General features: G+C 36.3%; 1 protein-coding gene across 1 annotated transcript in view; it reads right to left on the bottom strand.

Moving 5' to 3' along the window:
* Positions 1 to 20,779, bottom strand: part of ENPP3 (ectonucleotide pyrophosphatase/phosphodiesterase 3) — a 64,776-nt gene that overhangs the window by 454 nt on the left and 43,543 nt on the right. Inside the window, exons 19-24 of the mRNA XM_027086292.1 lie at positions 19,386 to 19,437; positions 17,631 to 17,785; positions 11,179 to 11,314; positions 8,812 to 8,889; positions 7,941 to 8,073; positions 5,976 to 6,132 (exon numbers count right to left, since the gene is read on the bottom strand). Coding sequence (XP_026942093.1) covers positions 5,976 to 6,132; positions 7,941 to 8,073; positions 8,812 to 8,889; positions 11,179 to 11,314; positions 17,631 to 17,785; positions 19,386 to 19,437 — 711 coding nt within the window. The remainder of the gene's footprint in view (positions 1 to 5,975; positions 6,133 to 7,940; positions 8,074 to 8,811; positions 8,890 to 11,178; positions 11,315 to 17,630; positions 17,786 to 19,385; positions 19,438 to 20,779) is intronic.

Consider the following 20,779-nt stretch of genomic DNA (forward strand, 5'->3'; position numbering starts at 1 on the left):
TTTTTTTTTTTTTTGCGGTACTCGGGCCTCTGACTGTTGTGGCCTCTCCCGTTGCGGAGCACAGGCTCCGGACGCGCAGGCTCAGCGGCCATGGCTCACGGGCCCAGCGCCACCAGGGAAGCCCACAGCCATTTTTATATTTACTTCAGATACAATTTTTTTTTAAAAATGAGACATTAAAGATGAAGTTAAGTCCCCACATTCCTCTACTCAGAGTTAATCGTTATCATGAGTCAGTGTGAATCCAGTTTGTGTTTTTACACTTTTACTGCACATCAGTATACAATATATGGCATTGATTTAGGTTTTCAAATTTATAGAAATCATGTAAGTGGCATTCTATAATTACTTTTTCATTCAATATTATGTTTGTAATCTATTCATAGTGAAATATCTAGATCTAGTTAAGTCTTTTGTTTTTAGCTATGGTTTGTGGTAGCACAGGTTATTTTTTTCATTGCCACATTGCTAGTATTTTTGGCATTATAAATAATAGTGTCATGATAAATTACCACATGTCTTCTGTGTTCAAGAACATGAGTTTCTAGGATATAGAAATGGAATTGCTGGGTCATAGAGTACATGTAACTTTAACTTCACCAGATATTAAACCTAGCACTCCTCAAAGTGTTTATACCAATTTATAGTTCCATTGGCAATGGAGGATAATCCCCATTTCCCCACATCCTTACCAAACCATGATGTGAAATAGTGCTTTATCCCTGTTTAAGTGTTATTACCCTGAGTTATATTGAGTATCTTTTCAGATATTTCTTGGCCATTTGACTTTCAATAGGTTTTTAACTACATATAAAAAACAGTATAGTTTAAAATAGTATAATAAATAGTATAGTAAAAAAATGTTTTATACTATATATACTGTATATATAAAGGTTAGTGCAATAATTTAGAGCCATGGATTTCTGTGAAATTCCTTATTCTTTATTTATTAATTTCCTGATATTCATATGATATTGCTAAATTTCCAGTTAAATTTTTTAAAAGTAAGAAAGTTTACAAGTTTGTTTAATTAGATGAGTCTGCTTAAATGACTTTCAGTTGACTTCAGCATACTGGTTCACTTGTTTTTTAAATATGCAAGATTAAAATAGGCAGGTACTATTTGAGCCAGAGGAAGTATAAGACAAAACCACTGTTTTGAACCTCTGAAGTATTTCTCCATGTGAGATTCATGAGGTGAGTTATTATTTTTTAAAATATATATGTGATGTACTAATATTAACTCATATTTCTAATGGGAATCCAATTCAGTCTTTTTTTCTTGCTTGCATTATTTCACATTTTAGTAACATTCAATAGTTTTGATGACGTTTTTCATAAAGTTTCCCCCCCATGGCTTTTATAACTCTATTTTCTCCCAGCTTATTTGGTATCCATCTAACTGAATGTTTAGGGAACACCTGACAGTCTTCGCTTTTTTAAAACTGCAATGAAATGATCTTAATGATCTTAAATGAAATGAAATGTACTTAAATGATCTTAAGTACAACATAATTATAACTAGGCAGGGGTGATACTCAAGCTACTCCATATCAGATAGTTCACCAGCACCAACCAATCTGAACAGAAGCCAGCTGTAGACAGCTGCTCTAGCTGTACCACTGCATCCCAAGAGAATAAAAGCCTTGTGTATATCAAGTTTTTATGAGCCATATTTAAATATATGCTTTTTTATATATATATATATATATATATATATATAAAATTTGTTGGTTGATTACATATGTATTAGACCTGTTACATAAATAGAAGTATTGTATACCCCTAAAATACAACTCAGTTTGTTAGTTTTTTGAGGCAATACCAGTTTCAGTATTTTTCTCCCCTAACCACCTCCTTAATCTCTTCCTTATTCACTTACAGTCTCGTTATCACTGCCATCACACTAACAAAACCATTTTGTCAAGGATGACCTAACAGTAGAATTTTTGTAAACCTTTCACTTAGCTATTACCCCAAGCTTCTAAAAGTTCCTTCTTTGTCTTCCATAGCTCTGCTTACTTGTTTGATGACACCTTCTGTTTCCTCAGCTGACTTTAGTTTTTTCTATCCTGGAAGAATAGACATTTTCCTCCATCTGATCTTTGGATCTCTTCTCTCTATTTTCTCCCCTTCAGAAATTTTATTTCACTCCCGTGATTTAATACCAAATCTATCTCTATAGTTCTGTTCTCTTCCAAGTTCCATACCTGTATTGTCTACCCCTAATTCTATTTACAGTACAACCGTGTACCCCCAATTGCATTTCCAATATATACTAAGTTACAATAATGATAGTCACTTGGAGTTATGGCAGCGTTCTCATTTATCTGACAGGAATTCAGCCATACAAAGTTGAGGGGAAAAAAAGAAAAAGGAGGAGGAAAGAAATGATGGAAGAACAAAGGAAGACATAAAATATATAAGGAAATAAGAATCTAGTTCCCTACATCAAGTGTGAGGTGGAATTGTGAATCTACCATTTCTACAACTGGTATCTGTTCCCTTAAACATTTTATAGTGCGAGTACCTTCCCCCCACTCAGTGATTAGAATATTTAAAAGTGCAGAATGTTCATACAACATGACGCTTAAAGAAAGCTTATTTCATTGGGTGCTTAAAGCACAATGACCTCTTCTAATGCTGGTGGAAATGTTGGCTGAATTGCACTTATTAGGGTACAGCTTGTGTATGTACAGTACTTTGTGGGTGATTTGATTCTGAGTGATTTTATCTGTAAACAATTTCACTTTATGTTGACTTTAGAATGTAATTGCTTAATAAAATGTGATTTCTTTATAATGGCTACCATTTGCTTACTATGTATTTAGAATTCTTAGGGGTTTATGTGAAATATCTTATTTAATTTTCAAAACAACATCATGAGGGGGTGATTTTTTTTATACATTTGAAGAAAGTGACACTCAGTTGTTTACCCAAAGAGGCCAAATCAGTAACTGAACCCAGATACCCAACTCCAAAACTCATGCATTTGCGTTCTATTCTATACTGCTTCTCACATACCCTCCTAGATATGCAACTAGTTTCTTTTTTATTTATTTATTTTTTTTGTGGCATGTGGGCCTCTCACTGTTGTGGCCTCTCCCACTGCGGAGCACAGGCTCTGGACGCGCAGGCTCAGCGGCCATGGCTCACGGGCCCAGCCGCTCCGCGGCATGTGGGATCTTCCTGGACCGGGGCACGAACTCGTGTCCACTGCATCGGCAGGCGGACTCTCAACCACTGCGCCACCAGGGAAGCCCTCAACTAGTTTCTTAATCGGAAGACCACCAACAGCAAATGTATCCTTCCCAAAACAACTGATTGTCTTATATATTTCCTGGCCAATCACACCTAAATTTTCAGTCACCTTTGGCTCTATCCTCTCTTCCCTCCCTATATCTAATTGACAGTCACATCTTATTAATGTCACAATCTCTCTTATAATTATAGCTTGGTTTAAGTTTGTTTCATACTCATCATATTATGCCTCATTGTTATCTTTATAGATATCATAGTCTGATTACTATACTGCCAATTCCTTAAAATTTTGGAATATGTCCAATTTATTAGTGATCATGTCTTACTCAATAGAGATGATGCCCTGTTAATTTTGAGATCATCTCCACATTGGATGTTCAGGGAAAGCTTCATATCATTTGTACTTTACCTTGAGGTGTAGGTAGAATTTTTAGCAGATGGAAAAGAAGGGCATTCTAGAAGAGACAAGAGCATGAGCAAGCACATGGAGCTAGGGAAAATCAAGGGGTGTTCAAGTAATTTCAAGAACCTCAGTTCGCCTGGAACTTAGGTCTGCAAAGTCAACTGAGGGTAAATGGTGAAGAGCCTTAAGTACAGGCTGGGAGATTTTTGTTTGTTTATTTTTGTAGTTTTATTCAGGGTAGATAGACAATCAAATGGATGAGAAAGGATGTCCTCATGAAAAACTAAATTTTAAGATGAGCAACTTGATAGTGAAATACAGAGGTGAAGGAGAGGAGGACAGGAGACAGTAAAACTACTTAAAATTCATTTTCGAAAGTCCTGATAGAAGACAATAAGGGCCTAGACCAGGGATAGCAAATCATTTCTTCTTTTCACACCCATTCTAACCAATCCAAAATGGCTATCTAGAACCTCTATGATACAGAACTATTTATTCCTTGTTCAGTGGAAAAGAGCACCACACCCTATCAGTCACCAAAGTCTGCCACTGGAAGAGGAAGTGAAGAATGATGGCTCCCCCTTGTCTCGACTAAATAAACTTCTGACAGGACAAATAGGAAGAGATTCAACTACACAACATCTCCTGATAGCTTCTTGTTTGGAAACTCTTCCTCATTCTAGGACTATGAGTGACCCGCTGCTTAGCCTCTAAACTTTGCCATCCATCTTGAGTCACTGAAAGCAACCATTCAACACTCAAGTTCAAATCCTATCTTCAAGACTCAGCTAGAATGTCGCCTTCCTTACCAGAAAGTATTTTTCTTTTGAAATCCTACTACATTTTATCTGTCCCTCTTTGTGCCACTTATTTTTCTTTCTTTTATTTTACTAGGCTTCTAAGTGATAGACAATGAGCCTTTTCTGCTAGAATTCACGTCTGATTTATCTGTGTATTGCCCATAGCACACAGTATGGTGAAGGCAGTTATGTGTTGAACAGATGAAAGAATAGAGATGAATCCCAACCTGGCTTAGAACCTAAGCTTTAACTTCCATCTCTACTAGCTCATGGGATTTTCCATGTGAACACCCATTTCTACAAACCAGATGTACCTACACTTAATTATCCTACCTACCTGCCAAAACAGTTCTCATTCCTAACTTCCCTCTTTTTTTTCCCCTAATTACCTGCATTTAAAATCTCTGATTCAGCTTTGAGTCTCCCTTTTCCTTTGGTTCTTACATCCAGCCAGTTGCCAAGTCCCTCCCTTCTTCATTTCCTCCACAGAAGAGTCTTCCTAATCCTTTCAATCTGTTCAAATTCCGCCCATCCTTCAGGGCTCAGCCCTTCTCCCACCTCAATTTATGTAACCTTTATTTGTTATTCCAGCCAAAGTGTTTTGAATTTGAAACACTAAATACTTACAACAGTATTTGACAATGAATCCCAACTTTGTAATGTCTCTTACTTCTAATTTTTAAAATAATTCTTATATGATCGACTGGCCCATTTATGTGTCTGTATCTCATTTATATATCAAAGTTATATATGAACTCCTTGAGGGCAGAGACAATGTATTCTTCCTTGGTGCATTCTAAAAAGCTTCTATCGTGATAGTGTTTACTTAATAGGTATTCAATATATTCGCTGAATGACTTCAGTAAAACCCAATTACCAGAATACATATGTTTTTCTATAAAGAACATATATGAAGTTGAAGTAACTATTTACATATAATTTGCCTTGATCCAAAAGGTTTTGAGGTGGCCTAATACATGATGTTAAAAAAGGAATGTTATTCGAGCTAACTTATTTTGTAAATACATATATGTATATGTGTATTTAGGTAAATACATATACACATATATATACATACTATATATATATGTATTTTCAGACCTCATGTTTCAAGTTGATGGAATTTTTATATTTACATATTCATTTAAGAAACATTAATTTAGTGCCAACTTTGGGACAGAACCTTAAGGTTTGCATTCAGAATAAAAAGCCTAATAAGATACAACCCCTTTCCTTATTAGTGAATGTGAATAAAATATATCTAAATAAAATATATGACATGCATCTATAAACACATGTTCATGTAAGCATATACATGTTTAAATTGATATTAATTACATAGAGATCAACAGTCTAAGGAAAAGTTCAAAACTGAGGTCATATTTACTACAACTCTAACCCATGAAACACCTAAAAAATATACTGTAGTCAGAGCCACTTTTATGAAAGCCCAGATGAGCTCTGACTAATCATTTTCTCAGGGCCCAGGGCCTCTCCAGGAGCATACTCACGGGACAGCTCTCCACGTTGGTAGGTCGGTGAGGGATGACAAAGGGTAAGACGTCCAACCACCCAGGGCAGGCGTTGGGGGTTTGGCTCTTATTTTTACAACTGGTCAACACCACGAAGTAGTGTGTTGGGATGGGAACACTGGTGTTGACTACATATCTAAAAACATAATTGAAAAGATTTGATGTTATTATACTTTTGCTTCTGAAGATTAGAAATGTCTTTTTATATTTTTAAAGAAATGTCAAAGTAAAATTATAGTAAAAGAAAGTAAATAAATAGAAAATACAAAATCTTACCACACATTTTTAAACCTTAATGAGTCTGAATCAAGATTATAGAAGTCCAAGCCTGGTCATTTTAACATCATGGGAAAATATTAAAATACAATGAAAAGCAGAGCATGGTATTCTGCCTCCTAGCTTTGTTGACTTGTACATCACAGTGACGTTTCCTAATAGAGTAGGGGCTGGAAATGAAGGAGCTGGGATTTCAGCTGTAGCTGCGCACTTCTACTAGTCGTTTGGATGTGTACTAATCCTCTAATAGTCTATGACTTTCTAACTTTCCTCAACTTTAACATGGAGGTTTTCTTATGCTACCAACTTCGCAGCATAGACAGGGACAAATCCATACAACTGATACGACAGTCCTTTAGTCTCAGATAACAAACGTGAAAGTGCTTTTAAAAGTTTCAAATGCAAAATAAAGGTAAGCTATTAGTATGAGTCCACTAAAAGGAAAATGAACTGGTATAAGTAGTAATGTATTACTGTGATCTAGAATCAGAGCTAGCCTGTCTGGGTTCTGGCTTTACTACTTAGCGGTGGAACTTAGACAAGTTAGTTAACCTCTCTGTGCCTCAGTTTCCTTTTCTAAATGGGAACTAATGGAATCTAACATGTGGATGTTTTTCAGATTAAATGAAGTATCTGTAAATTCTTAGAAGCATACCTAGCATGGAGTAAAGTGCTATCAAATTGTTTGCTAGGATTATTAAATGGTGAAAGACAGGATCAATAAACACTGAAATAAGGACAAGGCAAACAAAATTTAAGGCCACACACTTAGTGATGATGAATGTTATCTTATCAGAAGGTATGAGTAGAAATCATTGCTTTACATAATCTAGGCTTAGTACCATAGTTCAGTACTGTCCATTTTGATAATAAAGAGGAATCATGGATGACACTTCTAAAACTCTCTATTCCTGTGTGCTGAGTTCAAAAGTAATTCTTAGCAACATGTATGACCAGGTTTAGTCCAAAGATGTACAGTTTAGTGGGACTAGTTTTCTATAGGAAGCCTACACTATCTCCTGGGAGATACTTTTATGAATCATCCACTATCCAAAATATTGGGTAGTATTTTGTTTTTGTTTTTGGCGGTACGCGGGCCTCTCACTATTGTGGCCTCTCCCGTTGCGGAGCACAGGCTTCGGACGCGCAGGCTCAGTGGCCATGGCTCACATGCCTAGCCGCTCCGCGGCAGGTGGGATCTTCCCGGACGGGGGCACAAACCCGTGTCCCCTGCATCGGCAGGCTGACTCTCAACCACTGCGCCGCCAGGGAAGCCCTGGGCAGTATTTTGAATAGTCACTTCTTGATTTTTTTTTATTTATTGCTGAACTGGTTCTCTGTTTACTGATAGCACAGTGAGTCTTCCCTACCTCCTTAACGTTGACAAAACCACGTTTTCCCTTTCACATTAGTTTAGAAATTATCCAAATAAAATTTTTTCTAACTATTCCTGGACATTTTTTTCTTTGCTTATTAGTTTAAATCTTTGCCATATAAAAATTTTGCTAAATATTTAGATAGACTAATTGAAAATAGTCAACAATTGCATCTCTATATAAATATGTTATGTAATGTTTAGAATACTGAGCTTTAATTTTAAATATTGAGGTTTCCCCTTACGATACCCTATTGCCAGATCAAAAGTCCATTTTGTTTCAAATTACTTACTCTGTAATTTCATCTGGAGTATCAAAATGACCATCGTAATTATAATCAAATATTGGTCCACTAACCACATTGACTCCATTTCTTTCCATGGCATGTTTTACAAGAAGAACACTATGGAAGTAATTCCACATTGCTAAAAATAAAAGAATAAAGCGTTAAAAATGTCTGCCTCTATTGAACATGGAAATATTTTCTATTATAAACAGGTACTTTTAAATAGCATCCAATTCTGCTTTAATACTTGTCAGTGGTCATTGAGTAATACTGCAAAATAGTCTATGCAACAAAAATAAACAGCCACACCCATGACAGCTTTTTGTTGCTGATGTAGTTACAGTCTCAAAATTACAGTTAAATATGTCTCCAAATGCCTCCCTAGGGCTGAGCTGCTTTGGGGACTGTATTGAAAAATGGTCAGAATACACATACTGCCTTATTAATTGTGACTCTAGGGACAAACACTTTTCATTTACTTATGGTGAGTATCAGTAAAATTTTATTTTGTGGTTAGCTCTTTACAGTAAAATTAGGATTAAAAAATTATCAAAATTCTAGCAACAATTCACCCAAAGTTGAAGTAAGTTCAAAAGAATTTACGTTAGACATCCTTCCTGTTTCAATATTTAAAACATTAGAACAGGGACTTCCCTGGAGGTCCAGTGGTTAAGACTCCATGCTTCCATTGCAGGGGGCGCGGGTTCAATCCCTGGTCGGGGAAATAATATCCCACATGCCACAAGGTGCGGCCAAAAAAAAAATTAGAACAAAATGACTGATAACAAGAACAAATTGCAATAAAATATGTGTTTAGTTTAGAAGTTCAAAGAGTCACTTGGGTGTTTTAAAATTAATAATCTAAGTATATACTTACTTTTGAATGCTTCATACATAGGGACCAAATTACTTGTAATTAAAGCATCATATTGACTATCAGAAGTTCTATTGTTTGCTGCAAAACAAATGAATTTTATTAAATCTAGCTATAAGAGGAAGTATGACATTCCACACAATAGGCCCATTAGTATTACACATACTGATGTAAATTTATTAACACACAAAACACAGAGATACAAAGCACATCTCCATTATTGATGATGCAAGTCATCAATAATGCAGGCAGTTTTATGCATTTGATTGATACCTATAGTGGGCTGGTGACCCTCAAGAAGGTAGGTCCACGTCCTAACACCCCATTACCTCTGAATGTGATAGGTAGGAAAGTAGTGTCTTTGCAGATGTAATTAAAAGTTCAAGATGAGATTATCCTGGATTTAGGGTGGGTTCTAAATCCAGTGACTGGTGTCCTACAAGGAGAAGGAGGATTGAGAAGAGGAGAGACTCAGGGGAGAAAGCTATGCGAAGATAGAGGCAGAGATTGGAGCGATGCAACTACAAGCCAAGCAACACCTGGAGCCCCCAGATGCTGGAAGAGGTAAAGAAGGATTCTACCCTAGATTCTCTCTTGCAAAGGGAGCGTGGCCCTGTCAACACCCTGATTTCAGACTTCTGGCCTCTAGAACTTTGAGAGAATAAGCCTCTGTTGTTTTAAGCCACCAAGTTTGTGGGTAATTTGTTACAGCAGTCTCTAGAAAACAAATATAATACCGATAGGAAAGCATCGTTATTGAATATACATAAAATAATAATGCTATGATAAATAACTCTTCCAAAGTAAAATTTTCTTAAGAAAGTGGGTTTTAACTCAGTGAAGACTGCTGACAGCACCACAAATGGTTGGCTTTGAAGACACATGGACTAGAGGAGTGTGTGCTGAGCCTGTGCGCTCTGGAACCAGACTGCCCGGGTTGGAATCCCAGCTCCACTGCCCACCAGCTGACCCTCTTGGGCAAAGCGCTATGTCCCTCTGTACTTCATTTGTCTCATGGCATCTCTCTCACTGAAATATTGTGAGGATTTAAACTGCTGCAAGCCTATGAATGTTTATTATAATGTTTTTTATATTTAAACTACCCTTGGCTACCTTAACTAATACTCAAATGAAAGGCCAATGTATGGGAACCAAAAGGCCAGGAGAGGCAAGATTGTTTTGTCTTTTTCTTCAAGATTTCACATGCTACTCACAGTCCTCTACAAGCCTTTTCTACTTGTTAAACTAAACTTTGAAAGTTGTAAAGTCAATGAACATAACATTACCTTCTTTTCAGGAAACATAAGAATCTGCTTATAATGGAAATGCTAACAATTTGTAATGGAGAGTTAGAAGGTGGTTTCATTCAATCCTTAATATTTTTTGAGACAAGCTGATTAGTTTTTCACTTCATTTCCTTGTCAAGACAAACATTTATAAATCAACCAATATCTTAGGGCTTAACAGATACAATTTTATAATGCCAATTTAAAATTTTTTATTAATAAAATGTTGCAACTATTTAAGGATTATCCTAGGGTTTACATAAATTTGGTGGCGCTCTAATTGTCTCTAGATATTGTAACAAGATATACCAGTTTATTATCCTAATTCTCTGTTAGGAATTTTACATTGATGTGCTACTTGCTTTCACTAGGCCTTTTTTTCCCACTATAAATCTCAGAACCTCTAAATCATAAATCTCTAAATTGACCTCTTTGGTCATGGCTTCCGGAAAAATGGAGTCAAATATCTGGAGAAAACCCATTCTCAGAAGCTGAAATTGTTGAAAATCTCATGAGTAAATCAAGGAAATGACAATCCCTGCTGAACAGAGAAGAGATTTGGGTTTTAAAAAAAATCACAATGGCTTTTGCACGTTCCCAAGAGAGAAGCTTCCTGAAAAAATATTTCAAGTTTATTCAGCTGCTTAATCCACATAAAGCTGTTGGATATATAGCCTGAGCGAGAGGCCCCAATTCCAGCCTGATTTGTCTTCACAGGCACAGCGGCATTCTCAATGCAAGCCTTAGCTTGGCCAGTCACCAGAAAAAAAAAAAAAAATGTTTTTTAGACGCTTGTGTCCCTCTCCAAAGAATCTTCAGTTTTAAAATTAAACTTAAACCTGCCGAACTCTCTGAACATCTGGGCCAGATTAGAGCTGATGTGTGGTTCCCAGTGCAAAATTTATTAGTCTTTATTATAGCTGTTGCGCTGCTCCAGGCCAGTCCACAATCACTGGAAGCCTCCTGGGCCGCTAGTTTAGCCCAAGCAGGTAGTTTTGGTGGGGAGCATATGTTTAGGGCACATGCCCACATCCAGCTGATGAGGGCTTTCTAAGCTGCTGCTCTAAAAAAGAGTTATACAAACCAGGAGGATAGAGGAAGCCGTGGGCGATATTCTTGTCTGCTAAAGAGAAGGAACAATTTTGGCTCTCAGAAGGAGCAATCCTGACATCAGCCCGCAGACAGTCTGGGACAGTGGGAGGAAGAGGCGATGTGTCTCCCTGTTGAAAGAGAGAAAAGAAAAAAAAAAAATGACGCCCACATTGTGGCTCACCCATCGCCTCACTTGGGTTGTAACTTCCCTAGAATGTTTTTCATTTAACCTTTTCTTATTTTGTTAGTGAATCAGGTCTACGCAAGCAATGGAAATGGATGTCTTCAGCAATGTTTTCTTCTGTGGTTCCCTTCTGGTTAGGGACATGGGAAGGGCAAATCAAATACACCTTGGAAAGGAATATTTGCAGGTTAAAACCTGAATTGAGTGCACAGGGATAATGGGAGCTACTGCTAAAAACCCAAATCTATTTCAGGCTCTAACTTTAGGTGGTGATATATACTGTGTTTGCAAATAAAAATTGAAAATAAAATATAAACTATTTTTAAAATACAGATATGACTTAAGGATAATATTCTTCAGTTGAGCAAGAACTTCTAATTAACCTAAGATTAACTCAAAGAAGCTGTAGTTGTATAAATTTACTTATTTGGGGACTTTAATAAATTTGTAGCTATGCTTTATTCATCTTGAAATATAGGAATATATTTTTATAATTTTCTTTGCAACTTTAAAGACTAATACAATAATTTATTTACTAGCAGGCATCTATAAACGCACTGCCTAAGTACTTAAGGTAATACAGTATTACATAATCATATTTTGATGAGCATACAATTATGAGTATGTAAACATTTTGCTATTCATTTAATTTTTTCAGAAATTCTGATTTATATGCCCTCTACTGCCCACAACATATATATTTCTTTAAAAATTATTTTATAATTTATAAAAAAGAAGATTAAATTAAATGAGAATGTTCTTCCTCTAGTCACTATATTGTGCTAAAAGCAATAAGTAGCTATGGTGTCTAAAACATATGTGGTAATTATTTTATAATATGTGCACATATCAAATCATCACATTGTACACATTGTAAACTTATACAATGTTATATGTCAATTATATCTCAATAAAGCTGGGGAAAAATAAATAAATAAAATGTACAAGATCAATTCACAAAGGAAAAGGCAGCATACACTGTGTGCTATATTCATAGGCAGGAGAGCTCCATGATGAGATATAGGACAGGAAGGAGATGAAGAGGAGGGGAAACACAAGCAGAGGATGTATGCCTAACATGCTGCAACACTCCAGTTGGAAAACACTATACAGCAGTGGAGTAAATTTCTCAACTTGATTGTACACAAACATTTATCTCTGCTCCCCTCTGAAATCCCATTAAAAGAACAGTAATGATGAAGACACATAAGAGATGATAAGAAATTTTCAGAAACTGGAAGTCAGATAAGCATATGTGTTTACTACTGTCACCTTGACTTGGTAAACCAGTAAACACTGATAACAAAGAGCCTCTGGTTGGGAAAAACTCAAAGAAACTGATTCCTTCTGTAGAACACCAGAAGCGTAGAACTTGGAGTCTCCTAAAGACAGGGGATGTATGTAAAGTTGGAAAGAAGAGGATAGGTTGAAAGTCTGTAAAAGAGGCCAGACAGAAGCTTTACTCACTGGGGAGGTTGATCCAAAGAAACAACCAGACTAAAGGACACAAGGCACCCTGGAAAGCAGGTGAAAGCAATGGAATTAAATTTTAAAATCTATGTACTGAATGGTAAGATTCCCTCCAGTCTCATCACCCCCGTGTATGTTGGTTCACATGAGAAGTGTCCTTTCTTTGAAAAACAAACCAGCCTGAAAAGAAAACTAGATACAATTGGGAGTCCCCAACAAAATGTCTGGCTCTCCTCCTGATTAACCTGTAATGAAGCTTATCAGCTGGCAAGCTCAGCCCTGTAGCTTAGTGCCTCACCCTTAAACTATGAGCTGACAGCCAAGGACCACCAGATATGCATTGGGGTTGGGGAGAGGAACCAAGAAGAAAAAGAGACAATACAGACAGCAGAAGAAAACTCACTTCTCACAGAGATGAGAGTATGTATGTCATCCATAGAGAAAGAGCAGAAAGCATTTAAAAAGGAAAGAGATAACAGAAAGAGCTCTTGGGATTTAAAAATATGACAGCAGAAATAAAATTTTCAATAAGCTCTAGAAAATGAAATTACAGATATTTCTCAAAAAGTGAATTAAAGACAAGAGATGGAAAGAAGAAAGGCAAATATAAACACATTAGAAGTCTAATGTCCTATTAATTTTGAAGAAAAACTGTTTCTAAAATTCTAAAGCTAAGCCCTCAATTAAGCATATAGATAGAATAATAAAAACACTTTGAGATGCACAAAGTCTCAAATATGTATCTTCTCTTCTTCCTTTCTTAGGAAGCTCCTCAATGATATAGTCACCAAAACAAGGAGTAGACCAAGAAATATGAAGATATTAGTATTAGATGCAGTGTATCCACTCCCACCATTTATTTCATTCTCCTTCTGGTGCAGATACTAGAAAGCTAAAAACATTTGTTTATATTCCTTCAAAAACATATAGTGAACAATTCTGAATGACAAGGTTTCTTCACTTAGTGTAAAGGGACACATAGAGACGATGCAAAGTGGGAGAACTAGGGAGATTGACAGCCGACCCAGTCAGCCCTATAGACACCCAGAATATTGTGAGTTGATGTTTCCTACCACACACCTTACCATTTTACTTCAAGAAATATATAATATATGAATGCAGCCATTGATGCATTTTCCACAATATAAGGAAAGTGAAATGCCTATATTCAATAGTTAAAATCATAAAAATCTTAAGGAGGGAAGTTTATTGTAATTTTAATGTGCCTGCAGCTATGGAAGTTGTGCTCTAACAATTCAGTTGGGCAAAATGTTTACTATTTTCTCAAAGTGGCATAGACTTTGGGTTGGGAGAAAAGGACCAGGATGTATTTAGTCAGAAAGTACTAAAAAAAAGTTACACGTTTTCTGCTAACTGAAAATCTTAGATGTGTTTCTTATATATCAAACTTGAACCCCCAAATATAAATACATCAAGACTGGGAAAGACAGGATATGGCCTACTTTATAAAGGTGAGATCATGCAGTAGGCAGCTCTCTAGAAGGACGGAGGGGAGGTATAGTCACATCATTTCTGAATCTTGGGCTCTTGAGAAAAGGCATAGTGAACTACCACCTTACTACCCCACCACTCCCCTACAGACACACACACATACACACACACACACACACACACACACACACACACACACACACTCACAAATAGTTTCATCCTTCCATCTGTTCAGAGTTCCTTAGAGTTTTTTAAGCCAGGGGATAGAAAGTCAGGAAAACAATAAATAGAATTCAGACACTCAGATGAAATCTGAACCCTAGCTCTCAAAATTCTTCGAGGGAAGTAGATGATAAGCACAGACAGGAAAGTGAGATACTTTCATTTCTAGTCTGGTATGGAGACAAAATAGAACTTAAACAAGAGATAAAACTATTTTTATTGAAGTTATATAGACTCTCCTTATCTGTAGACTGAATGTCAAAGCTAAAACATATTTATTTGAAGATTGGATAATTGTGATCTTGCCTTATGGTAAGGATAATTATACACGTTTAAATTATTTTTCTGGTTGTGATTTTTTTTCTATAGGGAAAAATATTTCTTATAGTGCAAAAAACAAAAACAAACCTTTTGCAATACACAATAATGTCCCTAGTTTTTAAAGACTCACAAAACACATTTGGGTCATAGTTTACAATATCAGTGCTAACAAGCTTTAGAAACAAAAAAGACTTTGTAAAAATTTAGTTATGGGAGATTTTTCAAAGTGTACTAGATTTTCTTCTCTGAAAAAGCCCTTCAACTTCATATTCAATTTCTGAATTAGATATGCTAAATAATTGTAATTCTTGCTATTATTTTTAATTTTCCACCTAACAACATAAAAAACAATTCTCATCTTCCTACTGAGGAGGGCCAGAAGCAAAACCCTTATACAGTCTGATCAACCTTAATGGTTTTGAAGCAATTGCTGTAGGACCGTGATTTCAAATCACAGCTACTTCCCCCAAACTCTTCTAATAACAACAACAACAATTAGAAAACCCACCAAAACCACAGAAAAACAAAAGTTCCATAAAACTTAAAGACACAAGCCAATTGGATCCATGCTCCAAAAAGTGCTTATGTAAAGTCTGATTTTTCAGACACAGAGATGATTTATAACATTTCTGTGTGAATCTCAAAACATCCTTGTATGTAATTTTCTTGAACCACGACATACTAACAGAGCAATTTCTGAATTAGAAAGCAGAAAATTGCTAGAATTCCATCCTCTCACATGGAAGGAGAAATACACAAGTAGTTCTGTGGGATCCTGAAAGGACAGGAACTTTGGGTAACAAAGAAGCTAGTTTTAAAACAATAACAAAAAAAGAATTGTACTAAACTCTTAGTCTGAGACCACTTGAAATCTCTCTGCCTTTGGTTTCCGTTAAAGCTCATATAAATTCAGGAATGCAAGACAGCAGGGGAAAGTATTAAACACATAAACATTCCCCTTAACTCCACATAATCCCTGGTACCTGGACTTTTCAAAATAGAGAATTGAATAATAAAACTGGCCTTGAATATACTGCCCCTTTCAAAATCAAAAACAAAATAGAAATTATTTTAAGGAATAAATAACTTCATATTATTGTTTCATAGTACGCTTCATAGCATGTTGAAGAAAATCACAGACAACTGAACACTGTGCATATTAAGAAAGTGATGTTGCCATTAACCATACATATGAACTCAGGTAACTTTGTAATATATTTGCTCACGTTGGAAAACAACATTAGTGCTCTCCTACCACTGACCACAATTAAACCATTGTCAGCGGGAGAGTTGACTTTCAGAACACATAAAGCCATAATTAGTAGTGGCAAAATATGCTTATTCCAGAAATCTTGAATTGGAACAAGAAGAGTAAATAAACTGGATACAACCAATCATTTCCTTTCCATAAAAAGAGATGGAAGATCTGTACCCTTAACAAGAACAGTAATAGGTAGGGGTTTGTCATCAGAATCTTTGTATATAAAATACTAAGATTTTTCTCTACAAAAACAGCTTCCTGATTATTTATTTACCCTTCTGGTTGGAAGTACTGCTTCATCTTTAGTTCTTTAAAAATAATGGTTGGGATTAATTTATCTGATGCATTCACTCAATAACCATTTACTGGGCAGCGGTACCGTGCCGGGGAATATGTTAAATAAAACCATTCCTGCCATGAAGGAGTGTTTGGGCTGATTTTTGGCAGACTTTGATTTTTGCTTTAATTTACATTTCCCTGATTGCTAATAAGTTTCATATCCTTTGGTTCATATCCTTTGCCCATTTATTAACTAAGATGCTTGCCATTCTCTTGTTTATTGGTAGAAATTTACTAGCCATTCCGGATCCTAATTAGTATTCTGTATACTCATCACTTGTTTCTTACGTGCAGTGCAAATATATTGTCCCAGCCATAAGTTCATTTTTTTGGTCACACATTAATGTTAATGTAGTAAATTAATCAGTTTCCTCTACGTAATTTTTGTTTTTGTTGTTGTTCTGTGTGCTAAGAAATCCTTCTCTATCCTGAGGTCATAAAAATATACACAAAGGAAAATATGGATTTGCTGTTCACATTTAGGTCTATAAATTCACCATCAATTTAATTTTGTATGTGGTGTGAAGTAGGGATCTAATATTTCTTTTTCTTATGGTAGCCAATTGTCCCGGTGACATTAATTGAAAAGGAGTTTGCCAGATAGTGAAAGAGGTAAGAGGATTTAAACAATTGGATTCTCAACCTCAATCTGCAGAGACCTGTAACATAGGACACCTATACATGTAAGTCTAGCCTGGCTTCTTAGAGTACTAGATCCTTTAGGGAAGGATTACCTCCTATTCACATTGTGTTTACTGTACCTACCATGGTACACAGCAGATAGTATAATATTTTAAAGTAATCAAATAAATAACAAAACCCTTTATAACTTAGTTACCATCACCTTTTAGGTGCACCCACCATATACTTGGGAAATACCAAATGAAATGTGTGCCTCTGTACTTCCTGTTGCTTCTCTTTGAAATCTTCTTTTCTACCTGCCATACCAATTAACCAATTGGCCTGTAAACACTCTGCTTTCTCCAGGCAAAACACAATGTATTCCTCTTTTGCACCCATGTAGCACCTACAAGTACTTGTAAGTAAAACCTGGGACGTTGTCTTATCAATACAAGCCACAGGTCCATTGAGCTCCCTTTGGAATCTCTACTGCAAATCAAAATTCAACTTTTAGTATAGTAAAGAACTACAATTTCTTTCCAGCCTGTGTGAATCAATGGACACAGGAACTTACCGGTTTAGGGACTGTATATGAACTCCAAAGGGGCATCCTGCTAGTTTTGTCAAATCCACTGACATATTCCCTGTGATAAAGAAGACAGAGTTCCTTGTTCTTCTGTATAACCCTGGGCCTTCCAAATGGCAAATTTAGTTTCTCTGTTGTTTTTACTAAAATAAGAATAATATAAAATAAAAATGTTTGTGAAAATTAGCAAATGTTTCTATGTATAGTAACTACCCATCTCCGATGGATTATTATTTTCCAGGTACTCTGATAACTATTTTACATATGTAACCTCTTTTAAGTCTTACAACAACCCTATGAGGTAGGTGTTATTATTCCATTCTATAAATTATAAAACTAAGGCTTAGATAAATTACTTAGCTAAACAGCTAACAGTTCACAAGACATATCCGAAGAGATAAAACTTTAAAATCAAAAGCACATACTTTATAACAAAAATGACTTACTTTCGTAATTGTCCTAGGAAAGAAATTGGAATTTTATTAAAAGTATGCCTACTGTATTTATTCATTTTTAATTATCTGCCATTAGTCTAAATTCCACCAATTACTGATGGTTAAAAAATGTGCAGGGTATTCATGCCATGGAATAACACTCAGTAGATTATAAGAAGATTGTCAAAACAGCCAACGTATTTACTGAACTGTTACTGTGTGCCAGGCACCATTCTAAGTACACACGTATGTTAACTCATTTAGTCTTCATAACAACTCTAAAAGTAGGTATTTCCATTTTACAATGATGAAACCGGCCTAGAGAGCTCAATACAAGAATACCTGAAAGATAACAGGTTGATTGTAGTTAATAACACAGTATTGCACATTTGAATGTCACTAAGAGAGTAAATCTTAAAAATCCTCATCACAAGAAAAAAAAAGTTTTTATAACTATGTATGGGGACAGATGTTAACTAGACTTATTGTGGTGATCATTTTGCAATACATACAAATATTGAATCATTATATTGTACACTTGAAACTAATAAAATGTTATACGTCAATTATACTTCAGTTAAAAAATTTTTAAAGTAAAAAATAAAAGGGATAACAGGTAATAATCATATTGCTCCAGGGCAGACACTGTTCTACATTCTTTCCATGGGTTAGCTCTTTTTTTTAATTTTTATTTTATGTCAGAGCATAGTTGATTAACAATGTTGTGTTAGTTTCAGGTGTGCAGCAAAGCAATTCAGTTATACATATATTCATGCATTTATTCTTTTTCAAATTCTTTTCCCATTTAGGTTATTACAGAATATTGAGTAGCATTCCCTGTGCTATACAGTAGGTTCTCGTTGGTTATCTATTTTAAATATAGCAGTGTGTACATGTCAAGGATTAACTCTTTCAATCTTTTCAACTACGTGAGGTGAGTACCATTATTATGGAAGAGACTGAGGCACAGAGAGGTTAAGTAATTTGGCCCAGGTTACACAGAGGGGAAGAAGTAGACATAGGACTTAAAACCAGGCAGTTTGTCTCTTCACATCTAAAAAAGTGAATAGGGAACTGTAGTCAACGCACCACCATTTCAAGGAATTGTTGAGTGCTTGAGACCATCATAACTATTCCATGCTGCTACTGTTGTTATTAGACCTGGGGCATTTTTCCCTCTTATATATTGGCAAGAAAATCTTTATGTTCAAAAGAACCTGTAAGCTTATTTTGGAGAACCTCCAAAAGGTAATATGGCATTCTGTTAGGTCTAAACATCGAAGACTTAACGTGCTTTCTATTGACCTACTTTCAGCTTGGGTGAGATTTAGCATTTGATTCACGCGGTCAAGGTCAGCAGTCTGCAAGATAATGTGGGAGATGGGGAGAAAGTGAATCATAGTAACAACATATGTTTTAAAAGGTGATCAAGATTATTTCTGCAGTAGTCACATGAATGTTTTACTACAGAACAAAAAAGCCAGACTAACTTGAGTTTAAATTCCAGTTCTGCCACTACCTCAGAAATATAGAGACATTACTACTCCCAGGAATACATTTTTTGTGTGGGAGTCTGCAAAGATGTAATTGATAATGGGGCAGATCATTCTGACCGTAGCTGGAATCAATTACTAAGCTGGGATGACAACATCCCAGGGTTTCTCAAGCTTTTATATACACACACACACACACACACACACACACACACACACACACACGAAACTCCCTTGAGAGTCTTGCTAAAATGTACATTCTGATTCAGTGTGAGCCCAAGCTCAGGGGGGCCTGAGATTCTGCATCTCCAATGAGCTTGCAAGTGATGCAGATGCTGATCCTGGGACCACACTGAGCAGGAAGGGACCTTCCTTACAAAGAAGAACTTGGGGTTTGCAGTCACATAGACCGAGCTTCTGTGACACTGGACAATTTACCTAACTTTTCGGAGCCCTCTTTATCTCTAAAGTGGGGAAGAAAACACCCATTTTATAATATTTATTATTATTACTTTAAATAGTGGTTCCATTGAGGTTATCTGGAGCAGTAGGAAACCCACACATTTACTCTGATTTTCAGGATGGATTTGATTTTTACTGGGAAGTTTAGACTTTTGCCCCTTTAAATCTTTTTTGGTTGGTAATTTACTTATGCATTTATTTCTGTGATATGATGTTACTTTGAGGATCAGAGAATGGAAAGCCTTCCCTGACCCCTGGCTCTAAGAAACAATTCTTACCTGAGGCAGCTGGTGTTTATTTAGCTTTACAGCCACCCTCGGGACTTGGCATCAAATGCACCTCGACATTAGCTTTAGCTTGATGGAGTCCCGATAGTGGGCTCCAATTCCATTCCGATATCCCAGCCCCACCCATGTGCTTTAATTCTCACAGCGGGGCTTGGTCCTTGCATTCTGAGCTCCTGTTCTGATTGCTTGCCTTTGGGAGACCCCTCTTAGCACTGGAATCTCACCTGGCTGAGAGTTCCTGGGATCCACTAAAAAGACCTTCCCAATGCTAACTGTCTGTCAGGCAGCCTCCAAGCGTCCTCTCATCAAAGGGTTCTTCACTACTACCCAGAAGAATACCTCCCACTTTAAATGCTAGGCTTCCTGCTGAGCAGACTCCGCAGCACCTACCCTCGTGGGTGTGTCAGATGCCAGATCTCAATCCCTGCCCCCGCGGGCTATTTCTGCTCTGAAATAACCGA

The sequence above is a fragment of the Aethalodelphis obliquidens genome, unplaced genomic scaffold (genome assembly GCF_003676395.1).
Source record: "Aethalodelphis obliquidens isolate GAN/ISIS:26980383/991018 unplaced genomic scaffold, ASM367639v1 scaffold3, whole genome shotgun sequence".
Lineage (NCBI taxonomy): Eukaryota > Metazoa > Chordata > Mammalia > Artiodactyla > Delphinidae > Aethalodelphis > Aethalodelphis obliquidens.